This window comes from Trachurus trachurus (assembly GCF_905171665.1).
Source record: "Trachurus trachurus genome assembly, chromosome: 24".
In the NCBI taxonomy this organism is placed as follows: domain Eukaryota; kingdom Metazoa; phylum Chordata; class Actinopteri; order Carangiformes; family Carangidae; genus Trachurus; species Trachurus trachurus.
In genome coordinates this window covers 5,854,949-5,876,963 of record NC_139910.1, presented here as the reverse complement: position 1 = coordinate 5,876,963, position 22,015 = coordinate 5,854,949, and the positions used below count along the sequence as shown (strand labels likewise).

General features: G+C 40.4%; 1 protein-coding gene across 1 annotated transcript in view; it reads left to right on the top strand.

Moving 5' to 3' along the window:
- Window positions 1–22,015, top strand: part of ift172 (intraflagellar transport 172) — a 61,955-nt gene that overhangs the window by 33,740 nt on the left and 6,200 nt on the right. The window contains exons 24-39 of the mRNA XM_084000268.1: window positions 501–621; window positions 2,009–2,153; window positions 5,196–5,285; window positions 6,327–6,424; window positions 8,129–8,264; window positions 11,205–11,321; window positions 13,485–13,627; window positions 13,732–13,825; window positions 13,960–14,024; window positions 15,189–15,369; window positions 15,468–15,577; window positions 18,464–18,593; window positions 20,801–20,899; window positions 20,983–21,092; window positions 21,390–21,453; window positions 21,615–21,701. Coding sequence (XP_083856394.1) covers window positions 501–621; window positions 2,009–2,153; window positions 5,196–5,285; window positions 6,327–6,424; window positions 8,129–8,264; window positions 11,205–11,321; window positions 13,485–13,627; window positions 13,732–13,825; window positions 13,960–14,024; window positions 15,189–15,369; window positions 15,468–15,577; window positions 18,464–18,593; window positions 20,801–20,899; window positions 20,983–21,092; window positions 21,390–21,453; window positions 21,615–21,701 — 1,790 coding nt within the window. The remainder of the gene's footprint in view (window positions 1–500; window positions 622–2,008; window positions 2,154–5,195; window positions 5,286–6,326; window positions 6,425–8,128; window positions 8,265–11,204; window positions 11,322–13,484; window positions 13,628–13,731; window positions 13,826–13,959; window positions 14,025–15,188; window positions 15,370–15,467; window positions 15,578–18,463; window positions 18,594–20,800; window positions 20,900–20,982; window positions 21,093–21,389; window positions 21,454–21,614; window positions 21,702–22,015) is intronic.

The window sequence follows — 22,015 nt, the reverse complement described above, 5'->3', positions numbered from 1 at the left end:
CTGCATTTCTGAGATAAAAAACTCAGAAATTCAGAGTTTTTATCTCAGAAATGCTGATTTTTTTATGATCTTAAAAAATAAATCTCCGTTGTTGGCTCTAATGTTCTTCCGTACAGTACACTATAAGTTTGGCCAAGGTCGTTTGTTCCAGATGTAAATCCACAAAAAACTAAGTTGTAAATGTTTGGTTTTATTTCTTAAAGACTCGGTTATTTCATGAACATCTAATTGCTGTAGGTTTTATCAAACATTTACTGACACTGGAGTAAATTATCAGTGTTTGTGTGACTGGAATAAACTGGTTTTGTTTCAGCAGCTTCTAGAAAAACAGTGAAGAACCCAGTGTTTTTTTTTTAGATTTTACCGGTATGTGTTGATCATAATCTTAGATATCTCAGCTCTAAACAGCAGCTGGATGTGTGGTGGAGCAGTAGAGAAGAGCAGAGTAAATGAATAAACCGTATGTGGAGCTGAAGTTTTGTCCCTCCTGCTTGCCGTAGCGGTGGAGCTGGCTCGACTCACCTTCCCCGCCGAGGTGGTGAAGCTGGAGGAGGCCTGGGGCGACTACCTGGTCCAGCAGAAACAGATGGACGCCGCCATCAACCACTTCATTGAAGCAGGGTGAGAGAGAGACAAAGACACGGACAGATGGAGAGGAGGAAAGATCACACACACACACACACACACACACACACACACACACACACACACACACACACACACACACACACACACACACACACACACACACACACACACACACACACACACACACAACAAAGACAATCCAACAGAGATGAACAACGATGCTTTAAACCAGCACCAGCACCATGAGCGAGATGAGAGGAGGCTTTTCCACTGTGGTGACAGTGACGCCCAAAAATACCAAAATAAAGTCCCAGCCAGATTTTTATTTTATTTTTATTTTTATCCACTTTTTCAAAAAAAAAAAAAAAAAAAAAAATCCCAGAAACTAAACAAAAGTTTCTGTAACTTCAACCTGAACCAGAGTTTCGCACACAACATGTACAGTCATCTACACTTCAGAGATGAAACACACACATTTTTTTTAGTGGGAAGACGCCGTTTTTATGACTTCATCAAAATAAAATGTTTGTCAGGTACGGAGACTTCAGCTGATTGGTTACAAAAATCTAAAGTTATAATGTGCTGGAGTCGGCTTCTTGCTTGTTACCACATATAAAACTCATGGCAACGATACGATACAGGTGTAGACACACACTCACATCAGCACTACAGTTTGATTAATGTATTAAATAAACTGACTGTGCATCCTGTGAATGGAGGATGGTTTTCTCCTGAAGCTGCTCTACTGTACATCCAACAGGCCACAGAAGTAGAAAGTCTACAACTCATCCCATAGTTATTGTCACTGACACTGTTCAAGTGTTTGAATTTTCCCACTTGTGTGTGTGTGTGATCAAACTGCCGATGGCGGTGAGTTTTACCTGGTCACTGTCAGAGTGGGACATGTCTTCACAAGATGCTGCATTCAAGATCAGAAATTAAGAAATAGAGAAACAAACTCCAAAAATAACAATAATAAACTAACTAAATAAATAAAAGTGGTCATCTAACCACAAAAAACGTATATACATATTCAAAAGGAGTGGGAAGAAGTATGAATTTATTTAATCCCACCCCCTAATTACAATACTGCCTTTCCCCCCCTTTCCCCCCCCATCCTGGTTACTATATCATTATGTAACAGGTTTTTACTATGTTTTAACTAATTATATTAATTGTGTTTCTAATTTAGGTATAAATTCATGTACATACTTATTATATTCAACATGCACATAAATGCATATACCTGCTACATACACTTATGCCATTACAGACAACAACAACTAAGAGGAAACTATGATGAAAAAAGTGTGTTGACGGCTGCACTACAGACTGGTGCAGAAGCAAAAATGAAACCTGTGTGTTAAAGTTAAAGGTTAAAGGTTACTTTATCGGTGTGTTTGTGTGTGTTTCCTGTCAGCTGCTCTCTGAAGGCCATCGAGGCGGCCATCGCTGCTCGTCAGTGGAAGAAGGCCGTCCACATCCTGGAGCTGCAGGAGGATCCAGCAGCGGGGAAATACTACGTGAAGATCGCTCAGCACTACGCCTCGCTGCAGGAGTACGAGGTGAGAGAGGAGCGCCGGGTGCACAGGGAGGCGCATTCACGATTTGCTAATTGACCAATAGTTGAAGGAGCTGTTGTTTGTCTAGTTTGTGGAGGATGTGCGATGAGAGTAGAAGGTCTCTCAGTATTTGTATCATAATATAGAAGATGTTTCCTGATGATGAGCACATAGAGAAGGGTTAAAGTGATACGCCAACATTTTTTTTTTCGTGTCTTGCCTCACTCCCGAGTCCATGACCAGCAGATAGACACCATCCTTTCGACTGTGCGTGCAGTAACGAGGGAGATAGAGCCGTATCGCCCGTAATTAGCTTAGCTCAAACACTGGAAGTGTATGGGTAGTGTTAGCCTGCCTCCTACCTGAGCCGAAACCAGCAGTCAGAAGCTGATTTCATTTTAGCTCTAAACTCTGTAAATATATCACTTTATCCACATTTCAAACATGTTTAGGTGAGAAAGTAGCCGTTTAGATCAGCAGTGTGTCGTTAATTTGTCTAAATACCAGCTGTTTACAATTTTGTTGGGACGAATTTGGCGCTACTCAAGCTAGCCGTTGTGACCAACGCACTTCGGGTTACTTTCACAAAATAAAACACCCGTTGCCCTTTACATACAGAAAACCATGACGATAGAGTTTGTGCTTTTACTTTGAAATAGGAAGCTAACCTACCCTCGATGTAGCTAGCTTGAACCAAAATAAACCGTCTTTGCTTGAACCCTCCGTTTTGACCGATCTCGTCCCGTTAGCGGCATTTGACCGCTCAAGATGCCTTACCGGAGAGTTTTGTCAGCTCTGAGACGAAGATCGGTCCGTTTAGAGTTGCTGAAGAGTTTCTCTGATGACTTTAGGTGGAGGCAGGCTAACACTACCTATACACTTCCAGCGTTTGAGCTAAGCTAATTACGGGCGATACGGCTCTATCTCCCTCGTTACTGCACGCACAGTCGAAAGGATGGTGTCTATCTGCTGGTCATGGACTCGGGAGTGAGGCAAGACACGAAAAGAAAAAATGTTGGCGTATCGTCATTAGCATGTTGGCATCTTTCAGCTCTTTATTTTTCTGTCACAGTCAGAAATGTTTCCTCAGGTGGAGGTGGAGACTCTGAACGACTCATAACGTTACAACCACTAGTGTGTTGTTGTGTTAACTGAACTAAATGCTGGTTTAGACTGGTGGTTTAGTCGTGTGTTGAGGTTCGGTTTTACTCCGTGAATCCTGACGACAGCCAGAGGGAGGAAGTAGACGCCGGTGACATTTTGCCACTGGCGATCGATTTCTGCACATCTCTCCTAGGGATATATACAGTACACTACACACACACACACACACACACACACACAGACACACAACTCCCTGAGAGTCAGAGCTTCAGTGCCGTCTCAGCGGAGCAGCGTGGGCCGTTTGCTCAGGGGTGTTTTGGCAGTAACGACACGTTGGCTGCTGGTAACAATAGTTTAAATAGTTGCCTAAATGCCTAAAAAAATAGAAAAAATATAAAACACAGGGCTGTTGAGATGGGGAAGAGAAAGAAAGAACGAGAGGAATCTGGTTTGGGTACAAAGGGAGGAGAGATGATAGCGGCTGAGCCAAACGGCCTCTGAAAATAGCAGGCTATTTCAGTCTGTTTGCTCTATGGGCATATTCACAGAAAGTAATTAAGATAACAAGCTCTTTGCTCTCCAACGCGCCAAGAAGATGCAGCAGGAAAAGTGAAATTCGGTGGAGAAAAAAAACCTAAAACAATGGAGGAAGCTCTGCTGCTGCTGCACCACCTGTGTGTTCTTCAGCAGAGAAACAGTGACTAAACAGTTTTTTAATCAGGACGAAAAGCAGCGACGATGACGACGAGGAGCGGCTCGTTCATTTGTCTCCCTGACGTCAGGCTGAACTGATCCTAAACTCTGCTGCTGCTGCAAATAATATCCATTTAACCTTCCCTCTGTGAACAGTTGCACACCAACCACAACTCTTTATGTTGCTGTTGGCAAACGCAGCTGTTGTTGTCGAGGTTAAAGAGACTTTTACTGTCACTGGAACAATTTATGTTGCAAAGAAATTCTAGTCTAATCATATAACCATGTAAACAAGACAAGATAGAAGATGACAAAACATATAAAAGATGATAAGAGCATTGTCAAAACAATATTGCAAATACATGACAAATTAATTTCCCATTGGGGAATAATAAAATAATTCTTATTCTTATTAATTCAGTTATATTGCACAGTTATTGAATGTATTGCACACTTTATTGCACTTGCTAACTTAGACTTAGATACTTTATTGATCCAAAGGAAATTCAAGTATCCAGTAGACTATATGATATGATATGATATCATCAATTAGTTAGTTAGTATGTTTATAATCAGGGCTCTATTTCATATTAAGGTTATATGTTTTAATCTGCTAAAATGTATAGATTTATCGATTATGAATGAGATTCTGACAATGTAAGGGGGGGAGGGGGCTGAACTTGATAAGCTTTGCTTCCTTCAGCCCCTTCTCGAACTTGCATTTGTGCCATTTCTTCTTTCTTTTTTCTTTTTACATAATATACTGTTTGTTTTTATGCTTGCGCTTGTGCTTGTTTGAGACAAATACAAATCAAATCAAATATGATATGATATAAGGGCACGGTAGAGCAAAAATAAAACAGAGAAGAAAAAATATACACACTATATGCATCCATATAGATTATATACATCAATATGTTTTGAGATACGATACTAAAATAAGAATAAATAGAGGAAACTGTGCCAAATTAAATATGCATAATGTATAAACTGCACAAAGAGTTCCCATGCCGTAGTTTTTTGCAGTCCGGGTGTAAAGAACGAGTTTTAAAGTCTGTTTATCTCTTCTCTAAAGTGTTTTGTACATGTTTAGCCCTGGATGTGATGGTGTATTATTGGATGTATCGGGTTCGGTTCAGTATTATTAAAAAAAAAAAAAGTCTAATCTAGAACATGAGTTTGTGATTTTCATGTTTCCTATTCGATGTGTCCTGATGCATTCTGGGTGTTTTGCTCTGTGTCCTGCAGGTGGCAGAGCAGCTGTTTGTGAAAGGAGGTCACATTAAAGACGCCATAGACATGTTCACCGCAGCCGGACACTGGGAGGAGGCTCATAAGGTCGGCGTGGACACAAACAGACAAACATTAGCTTTAGTTTGAGAAACTTAAGGCGACACACTAACAGGCAAAAACACTGTTTTTTCATGCACTGATCAATTTTGAGATTTTGGGCTATTTTTCTTCTTCAACCTGTAATTCTTTCAGAAAAGTCAAAAGAAATGGTAGAAAATCCACATTAAGGTGGTTATTTTACTTCATTTTTTCTCTTTTGTCAGTAGATTTCTCCTAAATTCACTAAAAGTTAACAGCTACTGTACTGTGACATACTGTGCTGTGCCTGTTGTCTGACCCATGTCATGTCAGGTGTCATAGTAAAGCTCTCTCTCCTGATGTAGGCTCCAAAAATTGTAATTTCATCCATATCTGCAACCAAATCATAAAAGTACGATTTACATTAACAATCTATGGTATTTTACAGTCCAAGTCTTTAAAGGCTGTTTTCTCAAAATTAGTTTTTCCTTCGACTCTGAGTTAGAAATCTCCACTTCGGCAGCACTTACAGACACCAAACCTTCCAGTTTTATTCCTTTCTATATTCTGAAGGTTTTTACAGAGGGGACTGTTGATATATATATTCAAAGCCTGATTTATACAACATTTTATTCCTAAAAACATGGCGAAATTTGATTTTTTTTTAGGGCTGGTGACTGTATTTTCTCATTTACAAAGTGATAAAGAGAGATATCCAAAATCCTCCTCTGTAAAAACTTCTGACTCTAATATGTCAACAGAATAGAACAAGAACTTTGAAAGTAGCTTTATCCATTTTTCAGATTTCGGTTCTGGAAATATATGCAAATTAGCGCATATTTCATTAATAATTGCCTCATTTACATATTTAAACATAAAATTTGACAAAACTTGTAATATAAAAAAATATTTGTCTTAATGTAAGTGATAAACTTGGGAAGTTTCATGGTGATATCTGTTATTTAAACATTTTTACCCTATTCACCTGTAGTGTCTCCCCTTAAATTATAAAACAACAATACAACAATAAAACCGTGTGTTGTGTTGTGTTTTGTGTTTTGTGTGCAGCTGGCGGTGGAGTGTATGACCGAGGAGGAGGTCATGGCTCTGTACATCAGCAGAGCTCAGGAGCTGGAGGCAGACGGCAAGTTCAAAGAGGCCGAGAGGTAAATGCAGATGGCGGTATTTATAGACGTTTGTTTCTTTTTCTTCCTCTTCTTCTTCTTCTTCAGTAGCAGCCGGGGGCGCTGAGACGCAGCGAGGCGAGGCAGACAAACACGACTGCAGATAGAAGTCGTCTCTGACCTCAAGTCACAGCAGCAGGAATAATGAAAAGAGTATCTGACTGTTGACAGGTGGTAATTACAGCCTTCGCTTTCACGCGGCTGTCTGACTTTTCCACTGTTTCTAGGCTGAATGTGAGACGGTGCATTAGTCGGCACTTATGTGTTTGACACTCGAAACATCTCACAGCAGCTCCATGTTTTTCTCCTCTTTCTGTGTTTTTATGTGAAGTGTTGATCCATTAGAGGATATAAAAACCACCTCACCTCCTCTCTTCAGTTTCTCTCCGGAGCTCTGGTAACAACAACAGGTCGGTGTCAGCCAATCAGGAGAGAAGGAGAGAGGATGCATCTGGGCCGCTCCTCTGATTGGCTGACTGTTTTCTGGGTGATCCAATAAAGAAATGGAGCAGATTTCAGAATAAAACAAATCCTGCAAGTTGTTGGATGATGGTGGGTCCAGGTGGTGAGGGGGCGGGGCTTTGTTGTGACATCACAAAGTGACAGGAAGTCCTGACGGCTGGTTTTAAGGCTCAGTTTCTGAATACAGGCTGTGTGCATTTCTCTGTGGACTGAGGCTTTGATACTTTCACAGTATTAATATAGAACCTAGAGCTGCTTTATAATCACACTACACATGAACATCTACCTTTATTTTGAAGGAGCTTTAATACAAACATCTAGCTTTATACTGTATGGAGCTTTAATACAAACATCTACCTTTATACTGTATGGAGCTTTAATACAAACATCTACCTTTATACTGTATGGAGCTTTAACACAAACATCTACCTTTATACTGTATGGAGCTTTAATACAAACATCTACCTTTATACTGTATGGAGCTTTAACACAAACATCTACCTTTATACTGTATGGAGCTTTAATACAAACATCTACCTTTATACTGTATGGAGCTTTAATACAAACATCCACCTTTATTTTGAAGGAGCTTTAACACAAACATCCACCTTTATTTTGAAGGAGCTTTAATGCAAACATCTACCTTTATTTTGAAAGAGCTTTAATACAAACATCTACCTTTATTTTGAAGGAGCTTTAACACAAACATCTACCTTTATTTTGAAGGAGCTTTAACACAAACATCTACCTTTATTTTGAAGGAGCTTTAACACAAACATCTACCTTTATTTTGAAGGAGCTTTAACATAAACATCTACCTTTATTTTGAAGGAGCTTTAACACAAACATCTACATTTATTTTGAAGGAGCTTTAACCCAAACATCTACCTTTATTTTGAAGGAGCTTTAACCCAAACATCTACCTTTATTTTGAAAGAGCTTTAATACAAACATCTACCTTTATTTTGAAGGAGCTTTAACCCAAACATCTACCTTTATTTTGAAGGAACTTTAATTTAAACATCTACCTTTATTTTGAAGGAGCTTCAATGCAAACAGTTATTCAGTCTTTCCTCTGTGTGTGTGTGTGTGTGTGTGTGTGTGTGTGTGTGTGTGTGTGTGTGTGTGTGTGTGTGTGTGTGTGTGTGTGTGTGTGTGTGTGTGTGTGTGTGTGTGTGTGTGTGTGTGTGTGTGTGTGTGTGTGTGTGTGTGTGTGTTTTCCAGGCTGTTTGCCACAGTGAAGCAGCCCGACCTCGCCATCACCATGTACAAGAAGAACCGGATGTTCGATGATGTCATCCGCCTGGTGGCCAAACATCACCCCGACCTGCTGACGGAGACTCACCTCCACCTGGCCAAGGTGAGTCGCGCTGTGATGAGGTCATCACCGAGGTTAAAACACCAACAACTCAGCGCTACGTTAGAGGCTTTTACAGAAGTCTGATTGATTTTGCTCTGTCAGACGTTGTGTTGGTGTCGTTTCATTTTGTTCTGGTTTGGTTTGTTTTCTCTAACCCATCAGTAACCAAGGAAACATCTGTCCCACCCTCATAATTGTTCAGTTGATGAGGAAGCTGCAGTCGTGGTTGACGGGAACAGTTTGTTTTAATCGGTTCATCATTTTTCAAGTCCGTCATGTCGCTGATACAGAGTTGGTTCAGTTCAGCATCAAACTTCAACTCAACAGCTGCGAAAAAGAAACTCTTCTATTTCGCTCCAGCCTGTCCGATACCGAGTCACCGCAGCGTCCAGTCTGTCACGTTATAACACAACAACGGCTGCAGGTGTTTCAGACTCACAGACATGAGTCTCATTTAAAGGGATAGTTCAACATTTTGGCAATTTGGCCCATTGACATAATCCCTATAGTCATTAGTTGTTTTAGAGGTAAATTCATGCAAAACCGCTGATGCGCGTTGCCTTCAGGGACAGTTTTTCATCAAGCAGTCCCTGTATTTGCCTCTAAAACAACTCTGTCTGGTAACGTTGTGTTATTATCTCATAGTGTGGTGAATGTGCAGGTCACAACTTGTCAACCAGAGTGTTGTGGAGTTGTTGGATTGTGTATTTGATGAGTTTGATGAGGGAAACCAAGAAATCCCATGAGCCTCCGTAGCGTAGCTCTGAGCAGCTCGCGGCTCTGCTCCGCCGTTCTAAAAATAGCTTGCACCGACAATTAAAGGTAACGAACCTACTGCTATGACTATAGGGATTATGGCAATGGGCCAATTTGCCAAAATGTTGAACTATCCCTTTAAAGCTAAAAAAGAAAAAAAAACAATGTTGAAGTTGAAAATATATTTTCTTTACCACTTAATTAATGTGTCATAATCTGCAGAAAGTTAAAAACTAAATGCAGTTACGGTGGAATTATCTGGCAGTGCAATTTGCATAAATTAGTTTTTTCATAAAAAAGCTGCTTCAAAAGCCAAAACAAACTGTCTTCAGCTGCATTAGATACATCGCCACTGTCTGTACCGCTAACACCATCCACGCTGCTAGGCCGTGTCCATGGAAACGTGATGCACCGTGTCGTAAAACTGTTGTCACACTAAGTTGTGTGAAATTTCCACTTTGTGTTTCTGTGGCGGTGATTTAACGACCCGGAACAAGACTTCATTAGAAATAACAAGAAATGTAAAAAATGTTCTGTTCATAAAGTTGAGGCTCATTTGCATATTTCAGTTTAATTACCAGTCGACGAATCAAAGAACAGATCTGAGATCAGTGGCGAAGCAGCCGAGGGGCCGTTGTCAGGACTCGGCATCTTCATCTTCATCTTCATCAGCCTCGTTCAGGCGCCGCTGAATCAAGACTCCTCTCTCTCTCTCTTTCTCTTTCTCTCCATCTTGAGTTTAGTTTCTTACGTAACAGCAGACAAATGAGTGTGTTCACAGTTTTGCGGTTTTTGTACCAATTATCTCTGTGCGAGCTGCAGAGCTTCTTACGCTCCGACAATAATTGGAAAACGTCCCAAACTCTCAGGATCTTCGCTCTGAACGCTGACGTCTTTGAAGCCGATGAGGTGAAACGAATCAAACGCAACTGGACGACATAACACGGATGATTTCACAACCCTTTTAGTCGCGTCCAGGTCAGATCATTCTCTCCGGCCGCAGCACATGGAGTTTCTTATTCTTCTTTACTTTACAGCCCGGTACTCGGACCCCTAGTGGTCCTTGGTGTAGCTTACAACGATGAAATATCATTTTCTTGAGTGACCTTTACAGACATTTATCTATTTTAGTTAAACAGTGACTGGAGCCGTCATTGTTATTAGGCGTTTTTTCCCCAAATCCCAATTGCTTTAATGAGAAAGAGGAAGCCACTTTTTTTCCTTTTACAAAGCATTTTATAAAATAACACATGAACATGGGGTGTTTTCTGTTATAAAAATTAAATGAAATAAATAATTAATCAAGCTCTTCTTAATATATACTGTATATAAAGATAAAAAAAACGTAAACAAAACGAGGGTGTTTCAGTGAAATATACCTTTTCCATTTGAATTTAGATTGCTGAAGCCTCATTGAAAAAGTGATTATTTCCGTTACAAACACATCGTAAATGATGTCATTCGTGTATCGATGGGAGGTCTGGCTTAAGCCATTTCTTTGTAATTGCTTTTCTAGCAGCTAGACTCAGTATTCCAGTTAAATATTTACACTGCCCGTCCGAAAAAAAGTCACACACTCCAATATTTTGTTGGACCGCCTTTAGCTTTGCTGTGGCATCGTTAAGACTAATAAGACAGAGTTGTTTTAGCAGTTTTTCAGTAAACAGTCTCTGCATTTGCCTTTAAAACAACTCTGTCTGGTAACGTTGTGTTATTATCTCATAGCGTGGTGAATGTGCAGGTCACAACTTGTCCACCAGAGCGTTGTGGAGTTGTTGGATTGTGTATTTGATGAGTTTGATGAGGGAAACCAAGAAATCCCGTAGCGTAGCTCTGAGCAGCTCACGGCTCTGCTCCACCAATCTAAAAAATAGCTTGCACCGACAATTAAAGGTAACAAACCTACTGCTAGGACTATAGGGATTATGGCAATGGTCCAATTTGCCAAAATATTGAACTATCCCTTTAAGTGGGAATAATTTATCGTGAAATATGGCAAAGGAAGATGTGTAAAACTCACTAACGTGCAATGTTTTTTTGCAATCGGTCCTCGTGGTTGCTAAATAATATGCAGCGGGTCCGGTGTGTCGAAGAGGTTGAGGACACGGTGCGTTCAGGTGCTTCATCAGGATGTTGATGTGATGTTGATGTGTTGTTGATGTCGTGTGTTTGGTGCGTCTGCAGGAGCTGGAGGCTGAGTCCAGGTTCTCGGAGGCCGAGTATCACTTCATGGAGGCCGAGGACTGGAAAGCTGCCGTCCACATGTACCGAGTCAACGACATGTGGGAGGAGTCGTACAGGGTGCAGACACACACACTTTCTCACCTTTACTGTTTGTTAACGCTGTTTCTTCTGACACGTAGAGAGTTTCAGATGTTTGAAACAGTAAATAACACCACTGATGATGATGATGACGTGTCGGTTATGTAACAGTCGGTTATGTAACTGTGTAGCTCAGGTGCTGCAGTTGTTCCAGACTTATTATTACAAATAAAATACAACTTAAAAACACATAAATCAAAGTGAGGTTATAGAGACACAGCGGCAGGTCGCGTTGAACCTGGTCTCTCTGCTTTAATCAGTCCAAAGTTTAGACTTTAAACATCTAAAACAGACGATGAGACAGATCATTAAAAATAATTTGTGTCACCAAATTAAGAGGAAATGTGCTGCAGCGACTTAAAAACACACTAACAAACTAATTTTAGTCTTTTTACATCATCAGCCTCAGTATTTAGACCTGTTACCTGTTTTCATGTGGTGGCTGATCAGTATTTTTTAATGATCCTGTAAATATTTTAAGATAAGATAAGATTTACTTTATTGTCCCTTTTTTTTTTATTATTAATTTTTCACATATCATTTGAAATAGTATGAACAATCATTATGATTGGGATGTGCAAAGGGGAGGTATGAAACCCAAAAGGGATTATATGAAAACCTCACCCATGAAGAGCATATTCAAAAACCAAATTTGTTACAAGTAAAGATAATAAAATAAAGGAATAATTAAATGATAAGATGATAACGAAAAATAAGTAGAAAAAAAGTTAGTGATTATACAGTGAATATAGGAAAAGAAGGAAAAATAAATACGTGAATGAATTATGCAAAACAATAATGATACATGTAATAATGAGAAGAAACTGATCACAGACAGTTAAATACAGCAGCAAAAAACAATACTAGACACACACCCGTGTGTTAAAGGGTGAATATAAACTTTTATTTATGGTTTATGTTTATATTTATTACACAGTATAATGTAGCTATAAGTTCAGTTCTAAGTGTTAATAATCTGTTTGTTAAGGACACAGGTTTAATCTAATCAGTAAAACGTCAGCTGCGTTCTAGTTCATTATAGCTCATCTATTCCTGTTCTTATACTAAAAACATAAGCGCAGTGCGTTGTGTTGTAGCATCTTTTTTCCCCTTTGGTTAGAAGAATTAAATAATTCTCTTTTTAAATAGAATATTTATTGATGCTGAAGCGACTTCACATTCTCACGTTTACATCTCTGTGTTTGTGAACAGCTCAGCTCAGCAAACATTAATTATTCATCTTTTGCTTTTTGTTCCTCGACTTAGAGGAAGAAAATAAACAAATAAAATTACTATTATCAATTTAGAAACAGTTTATTAATCTTTAGTCCTGGTTACTATTAAAGGACAATTCCGGGCAAATTCAACTCGGGGCTCTATTTTCCTAACATTTTAGGTCTAAAAGAAGGAATCTGAAGATTTTCAGTTTAATTGCTCCTGTTTTGCGGTAGTTGTGTCTGTCCCTGCATCGCCACGGCAACGATGAATGGGAGCGGATTGAAGTTCTGCTGCTTAGGCTGTTTACATCCCTCAAAGACGCAATTGTTTTTCTACAGACAGCGTCAGATGGCGACTCAAACATGCACCGAGAAGCAAGCAAGCCGACATGTTTGTAAAACTAGATCTAATTCAAAGTCTCGTGCGATACCAAAGTTGACGCTCGGTGTGTTCACGTGCAGTCAGAAGCTCCCGTTTGTGTCATAAACACAGGAATAAGTAAATAAACTTCTGGGTGCATGTTTGAGTCGCCATCTGACGCTGTCTGTGGCTTTGAGGGATGTAAACAGCCTAAGCAGCAGAACTTAATCCACTCCCATTCATCGCTGCCTTGGCGATGTGGGGACAGACACAACTACCGCAAAACAGGAGCAATTAAACTGAAAACCTTCAGATTCCTTCTTTTAGACCTAAAATGTTAGGAAAATACAGCCCCAAGTTGAATTTGCCCGGAATTATCCTTTAATGTTCTTATACTCGTAAATGATCGATGATGTGTGGAAAAGGAGACACACCGACTACTACAGTACAGTGATACCTATTATATACCGTGTACATGTCTACTCCTGTAGTTAACTGTGTGTGTGTGTGTGTGTGTGTGTGTGTGTGTGTGTGTGTGTGTGTGTGTGTGTGTGTGTGTGACAGGTGGCGAAGAGTCACGGCGGCGCCGGCGCCCAGAAGCAGGTGGCCTACCTGTGGGCTCGCAGCCTGGGGGGGGAGGCGGCCGTGAAGCTGCTCAACAAGTTCAGTCTGATGGACTACGCCATCGAGTCGGCCACGAAGAACCTGTGAGCTGCTGCACGACGTCATCACAACATCTGCTCACATCTGGACGTGTGTAAAGTCAAACACATCTGTATTTTAACTCTCTAACTCTTCCTCTTCTCTCCAGCTCCTTCGACTTTGCCTTCGACTTGGCTCGACTCTCCTGCAAAGAGAAGATCCCCGAGATTCACCTCAAACACGCCATGTACCTGGAGGACGAGGTGACACACACACACACACACACACACACACACACACACACACATACAACCGATACACACAACTACACACACACACACAACTACACACACACGCAGTGTTAATTTCAAACTGTGCCGCTCTTTGATCTCACCAGGGGAAGTTTTCTGAGGCCGAGGTCGAGTTCATCAAAGCAGGAAAACCCAAAGAGGCCGTGTTGATGTGAGTTTTCATCACAACACAGTCACAACGTTCTGACAACTCTGAAGTAAATATTAGTCAGTTCACAACAAATACACAACAAACACAACAATGTAAATATGCGTTAGACACTAAAGGAGGATCAGACTTCACAAATAAATTCAGGTTGATTTTCATGTGTTATTTCCTTTTTTTACACTTTCATGTAAAGTAGCACTATCGCAAATTCCAGTTCTTTGTTTGGCCACTAGATGGGGCCGGTGGCGCAGTGAGTCAGATATAAACATCCTCGTCTTCTTTACATAGCGCTGTTCAGGAGGTGGAGCTGAGCGCCCGGGCGGCTTGTCTCATAACAAAAAGGAAATCCTGCATTTGCTCCACAGCCACGACACCGCTGGCTATGTTTTCTGTACAGATAGTTACAAAATATAGCCAACGGTAGCTACCGCTTCTCATCACAGCTGTACCGTTCAATTAAGTCCTCGTTATGTAATGAGAGCTCATCTAAACCAGGATGAAGTCTCTCGTAATTAAACGACTATTCGATTATTTGAAAATCACTTACCCATCCCTAAAACATAAATACTCTTAAAAGCTGAGGAGCTGAGATGTTGTTGAGAAATAAATATTCAAAATTCAGCATTTTTAATAACTTTAATTACCACACATGCACACAAAAAGAACCGAAAACAGATAGAGAGTGTCTGTACCATATTGATTAAAATGTGAAAGGTACCTATCCCTAATGGTGACCATCGTGAAAGACAAAATTATCAAATCTAAACCGGGCTGAAGACATAAATACAGTTCTGTCAATGAAATAAAAATAATGCACATTCTGAAGAAACGAGACAAACTAAATAAAAACCATAAAATCACAGTCAAGTCACTTTTATTTAGTCCCATGTTCCTGCTCAGCACAGAGTGGAGCTGCAGCCTGAACCACTTCCTGTCATCTGTTCATCTGCAGCTGCTTCAACGGATCCAGAGAGTTCATGTCTCCACTCAGGATTTAAACTCATCCTAAAGTAGTAGTTTCAGGTTTTGTCTCTTATGTGTGTGTGTGTGTGTGTGTGTGTGTGTGTGTGTGTGTGTGTGTGTGTGTGTGTGTGTGTGTGTGTGTGTGTGTGTGTGTGTGTGTGTGTGTGTGTGTGTGTGTGTGTGTGTGTGTGTGTGTGTTTCCAGGCACGTCCACAACAAGGACTGGGCCAACGCTCAGCGCGTGGCGGAGGGCCACGACCCCGACAGCGTGTCTGAGGTTCTGGTCGGTCAGGCCCAGTTCTGCTTCGAGCAGAAAGACTTCCAGAAGGCCGAAGCGTTCCTGCTGCGAGCGCAGCGGCCGGAGCTCGCCGTCAAGTACTACAAGGTGACCGGACCGAGCCGCCGCATCAGGGAAACGTTTCTCCTCTGACCCGGTGACCATCCATCAATCTTCATCTTCTTCTTCTGTGTGTTTGTTGCCAGGGCGCCGACATGTGGAGCGACGCCATGCGGATCTGTAAGGAATATCTGCCCAACAAGCTGTCGCTGCTGCAGGAGGAGTACGAGAAGGAGACCAGCAAGAAGGGCGGCCGGTGAGAAACCTCCTTCTCCTTCTCCTTCTTCCTATTCTTCTTCCTATTCTCCTTCTCCTTCTCCTTCTTCAAAATCGAAAACTTCTTCTTCGTCGTCTTCTTCTTCTTCGTCCTCCTCCTAGGAAATCAAAGTCAAAGTCAGCTTTATTGTCAATTCCACAATATGTACGGGACATAAGAGAATCGAAATTGTGTTTCTCTCAGACCCTTGGTGCAGACAGTAAATAAACAAACAGACAGTAAACATTTATAAAACAATAAAACAATCTGCGAATCTAAAATACCAATCTAGAATAAATATGAATAAAAAAACTAAGCTAAACTAGTAGTAAAAAATAAGTAGAAGGCGCAATAGCAGCAGTAGTAAAGTGCAAAAGACAGTAGTGCGAGTATTGTCATATTTTGGACTGGAGTAAAGTGGAATCCTACATGGAATATCACCAACCTTTACACAGAGGTCCAGTCCTCTGCAAATATCAATATTCCTCATGTTGGGGCACAATAACCCTCTAAATGTAAAAACTTGAAAAAAAATCCTAACAAATGAACCGTAGGTGCTACAGTTTGGCAAATTTCACCAAGATGTATCCCCAATACCTTATACACTTTTGTACGATTAAATCCAGTACAAGTTATGAAGTCGATCACACGTTTTTTTTTTTCAAAACCTCATTAAACCTTTATCGTCACAGATAAACCTTAATGATGGACAAAAGTTTCAAAGTCAGTGTGTAAGCATGATGGACACAACATGAGGTCGGATTTATTTTTAAACCTGCAGCAATTTCCGATGAAAGAACATTGACAAATAACTGTTGTTACAGTTCCCATTGTTACCGTTAACGATGACGGCCGCCATGTTTCATTGTTGTCACTGATTCCCGAGTATCCGACCTGTAATTTCCGAGTTTGGTGCCGTTTCGTTTCATTTTTCACAACTCAGAGCTCTTTTTTCGTCTTGAAGGCAGCATTTTATTTTAAGCGTAAGAGTTTTATGTTGTTATGTTATTAACAAACCATAAAACCTCGGCAGCAGCAGCAGCAGCAGCAGCAGCAGCAGCAGCAGCAGCAGCAGCGTCTCACTCTGAGCCAGTTTGATGCTTTATTAAACAGCTCGTGCCGTTTCCCAAAACTCAAACTCCCAGCGAGGAAAAGCTCGTTAGCCTGAAAAAGCAGCAGCTCCACGGCTTCTCCCACTTTAATGACCTGTGGGAGGAAAAAAAAAAAAAAACATCAAACGTTACCAGTGGAAACCAGAGTAAGAAAAAAATAAAACATATTCCTGCAGAGAGTTTTCAGAGAGAGAAGGTGAACGGCTGCTCATCTCTTGCAGAACCAGATCAAAGTTCAGTCGGTTAATAGATCGTTTCTTCTTTAATGCGACTGAAGTCTGAGCTGCAGGAATGAAACGAAATCCCAGGATGCAGAGAAACATCTGGAAGTCTGAGACACTTCTGGATTTAAATGTGGTGTTATTAGAAAGCAGCAGGAGAGAGAAGATCAGCGTCCACCTGCTCTTCAGAGATGAAGAAAATAACTAATGAATGTGATGCTGCAGATTTAAAACATGAACATCAGCGCAGCTTGTTGTTAGAGGAATTAAATTATTCTCTTTTTATTTATCGGCTTCACACTCACACGTTTTACATCTCTGTGTTTGTTGTTAATGAACAGAAACAGAAGAAGATAAACGCTCAGCAAACACATGAATTATTGATCTTTTGCTCATGTTTACCTTTAGTTCATCGACTGACAGAGGGGAAAAAAAACAAATAAATTCAATACTATCAATTATAAAACAGGTTATTAATCTTTAGTCCTGTTTACTCTATCGGGTGGACGAATCTCCAACATGATTTTATCCCTAAAAAATGTATGTGTGATCTACAATCTTGTGTCATTATGATTGATCTGCTTTTTATAAGATAAAATAAGATAAAGTTTATTTGCCGTTTGTACATTTGTTAAAGGGATCGTTCAACATTTTGGCAAATTGGCCCATTGCCATAATCCCTATAGTCTTAGCAGTAGGTTTGTTACCTTTAATTGTCGGTGCAAGCTATTTTTAGAACGGTGGAGCAGAGCCGTGAGCTGCTCAGAGCTACGCTACGGAGGCTCATGTGATTTCTTGGTTTCCCTCATCAAACTCATCAAATACACAATCCATCAACTCCAAAACGCTCTGGTGGACAAGTTGTGACCTGCACATTCACCACGCTATGAGATAATAACACAACGTTACCAGACAGAGTTGTTTTAGAGGGAAATTCATGCAAAACCACTGACGCACGTTCCCGTTGGGGACAGTTTTTCATCAACAGTCTCTGCATTTCCCTCTAAAACAACTCTGTCTGGTAGCGTTCTGTTATTATCTCATAGCGTGGTGAATGTGCAGGTCACAACTTGTCCACCAGAGCATTTTGGAGTTGTTGGATTGTGTATTTGATGAGTTTGATGAGGGAAACCAAGAAATCCCATTAGCCTCCGTAGCGTAGCTCTGAGCAGCTCACGGCTCTGCTCTGCCGTTCTAAAAATAGCTTGCACCGACAATTAAAGGCAACGAACCTACTGCTATGACTATAGGGATTATGGCAATGGGCCAAATTGCCAAAATGTTGAACTATCCCTTTAAGGTACAAAGGAATTCTTGTGCAGAGGACAATCAGAGTACAGATGTAAAAGAGTAAAGATACAATCAGCAAGTGCACACAGTTATAAAAAAGATGTAAAGGGTAAGAGTAAGATGTGAATAGTAAAGAGTAAAAAGAAAATAAATACAGTAAAGTTGCCATCAGATCTTCATGTGAAATGAGTTGGTCTGTGAAGTTGTGTGTTTCCTGTTGTGTGTTTAATGTGTGTTTGTTGTGTGTGTGTTGTGTGTGACAGGGGGGTGGAGGGTCTGCTGGAACAGGCCAGAGAGTGGGAGCAGTCCGGCGAACACTCGCGCGCCGTCGAGTGTTACCTGAAGGTGAAGGACGAGTCCAACACGGCGCTGATGGAGAAGTGTTGGATGAAGGTAAAAAAAAAAACACCAGACGGGTTCAGTTTCCTCTGGATCAATAGATCAATACATCTGATCAGTAACTGATGATTGAACTCAGAGGTTTTCAACTTGGAGAAATCAGGGGAGCAGCAACGTTTATGCCACAGAAAAGACAGAAACATTATATTTAGTCTTTTGGGGATCGACTCACTGTTGGAGCCTCAAGTGGCCGTGAGAGGAACTGCAGCTTCGGTGCCTCTTAGGTTTTCAGCTAAAACAGAGAATTAGTACAATTTAGTCACATTTGACTCTTGTCATTTCAATATTAAATTAAACATTAATCAGTTTTATGGATAATAAAGACACAAGATAATTTGACAGGTTTTTTTTTTCCAGTAACTGTGCAGATGAAACCGTGGCGCTGTCCGTGGTGCTGAACTTACAGACTTACATTTAACTCCTTTTCTGATATTCGCAGTTCTTCTCTGGACGTTTAAAGAGACGTTTTGTTTAGCATGAACTCTGTTTCCTGAAGGACAGATGCAGTAAATGTTGCTCCATGCTCTCTGATTTCAACAACAACCGCCACTTTAAGTCTGCAGCTTCCCTCGGCTACTGTTAATGTTAAAGTTATGATATTAACAAACATTATGTTAAACGTTTTGCAATAAACCGAGTATTGCAGTAACATATTGTGATACTTAGACTTATATGACATTTTTGCTGCTGCTAATTTTATACACTTCTCAGTCTCAGTCATTTTTACATTTTAACATTTTACAAACTGAGTGTCACAGTCATAAAAGCTACTAGCGTTCTGGTATTAAAAACTTAACTTCATATTTTCAGTTTACATAATAAAAGATCAATACTTTCTTCCACCACCAGTTCATGTGGTTTGAGATATTTTAATAATAATCTTTTGATTTGACATCTGTTGGTGTTGATAAGCAAAACAAAATTTCACAATGAAACCAAAGGACGAGTCCAGATCTCAGAATATAAAAACACAAACAGTCAGATTTATTGATGAGCTGCTGCTGCTGCTGCTCCGCTCTGATGGAGGTCAGAGGTCAAAGGTCAGAGGTGGCGGTGTCACCGGTGTCAGTGGATCATGACGTCGCTCTGCGTTATCGATCCGAGATCAGATCGTGTGACGTTTGGAGGAGAAAGGTGGAAGGTCTCAGATCGATACTTTCTCTTCTCCTCCTCCTCTGGGAGTCGCAGCGTCCGAGCCGAAGGTCGCGGGGTCAAACTAATCGATAACTAATCAATAGGTTTCTTCCTGCGGAGCCTCATTAGATTTTATTCCAATTACTCGTCATCAGGAAAAAAAACATCTGGACGCTGCAGCAGCTGTTTGCCGCCGCCGCCGGTCACATGACCCGACATCAGCTCGTTAAACCCACGACTCATCAGAGCTGATTTTATTTAGATTTAAATTTCAAAGCAGCGAATCAGAGCTGACGGTGATTATCTGATCAACAGGAAAACGATCTGCAGCTTTTCTGATGATCAGTTAATCAACAGGAGGAATGTTTTCAGCTCCTCGGCTCGGGGAGTTGGTTGATTTCTGAATGATTCATATGATTTTAAAGATTATTTTTATGTTTTATTGTGTTTGTATGGATTTAGTTTAATCAGTCAGGTTTGGTTTTAGAACCTGATTATTCTGTAACGATGTTATAAACAAATGATTAAAAGATTAATCAGAATAAATAACTAAATGAAAACAATAAAATTATGTTTATGAAGAAGCTTTTCAAATGAAAAACTCATAAATGAATGATTTGTACGTTTAGTTAGTTAATACAGAGAGATGACACCAGTTTAATATTAACTATAAATGTTAATAGAAAGTTAAACATTTTGGCAAATTGGCCCATTGCCATAATCCCTATAGTCAAAGCAGTAGGTTCGTTACCTTTAATTGTCGGTGCAAGCTATTTTTAGAACAGAGCGTTTTGGAGTTGTTGGATTGTGTATTTGATGAGTTTGATGAGGGAGCTCTGAGCAGCTCACGGCTCTGCTCCGCCGCTCTAAAAATAGCTTACACCGACAATTAAAGGTAACGAACCTACTGCTATGACTATAGGGATTATGGCAATGGGCCAATTTGCCAAAATGTTTAACTATCCCTTTAAATTTTTTTGTTTATAGACTCATAATAATGAGATAATTTACCCATAATCCTCCTGTTTGTAGTTTATAATGATTATGTGAAACTGCTTTGTGTCCAGGCAGCAGAGCTGTCAATCAAGTTCCTGAGTGGAGACCGAGCGGTGGAGGTCGTCCGCGTGGTCGGACCACGACTCACACACCTGAGGAAGTACAACGCTGTGGGTGCACGAACACACACACCACACACACACACGCACACACAGGCTGACTTCCTGTCCTAACTCTGAGTCTCCTCCTCCAGGCCGCTGAACTCTACCTGAACATGGATCTGATCAAAGACGCCATCGACGTCTTCATCCAGGGAGAGGAGTGGAACAAGGCCAAGAGGGTCGCCAAGGAGCTGGAGCCCAGGTCCGACACACACACACACACACAGACACACACACACACACACTGAATCCAGAGCCACAATACACACAACAATAAACACAATTTATCATTTTAAAAAGATTCACCAAACGACCTCGAGTTCCTCTGTCAGTTCTCACTTTCCTATATAAACATGTGTGCACTACAAGAAACAGAAAAGAACAGATGCATTCTGGGTATTTTCAGTGTCGTCGTCGTCTCATTTAAACTCTTGATGTCATAGAAACACAGAGAGTTGTTTGTGTGTCTCTGTCTAATGTGTGTGTTGGTGGTGGACAGGTACGAGGACTACGTGGACCAGAAGTACAAAGAGCATCTGAAGAACCAGGGCAAAGTGGAATCTGTGAGAACTGATAATCAATATTTATTATTTATTATTTATTATTTATGTTTGTTCAATAAATGTGAATCTATATGAAACTGTGTGTGTGTGTGTGTGTGTGTGTGTGTGTGTGTGTGTGTGTGTGTGTGTGTGTGTGTGTGTGTGTGTGTGTGTGTGTGCAGCTTGTTGGTGTGGACGTCATGGCGGCTCTGGACATGTACGCAGAGAGAGGACAGTGGGAGAAATGTCTGGAGACGGCGTCCAAACAGGTACGAGACCGAGTGAATGAGTGAATGAATGAATTTTATTTAGAACGTGTCTAACATAAAAAATATATATATATATATTATAAATATAAAAATATAGAAGTATCATCAAATCATAATATACACAGACATTTGAAAAAGGAGTAGGAAGAAGTATGCACTTTAAAAAAAAAATTCCCACTCCTTTCTACTCATCATGGTTTATATATATATATATATGTTTAAGTTTAATTTATTTAAATAGCACCTTAAAAGCAAAGAGCATTTGCACCAAAGTGCTTCACAGTCTACAAGTCACATAGGCATAAACCAACATC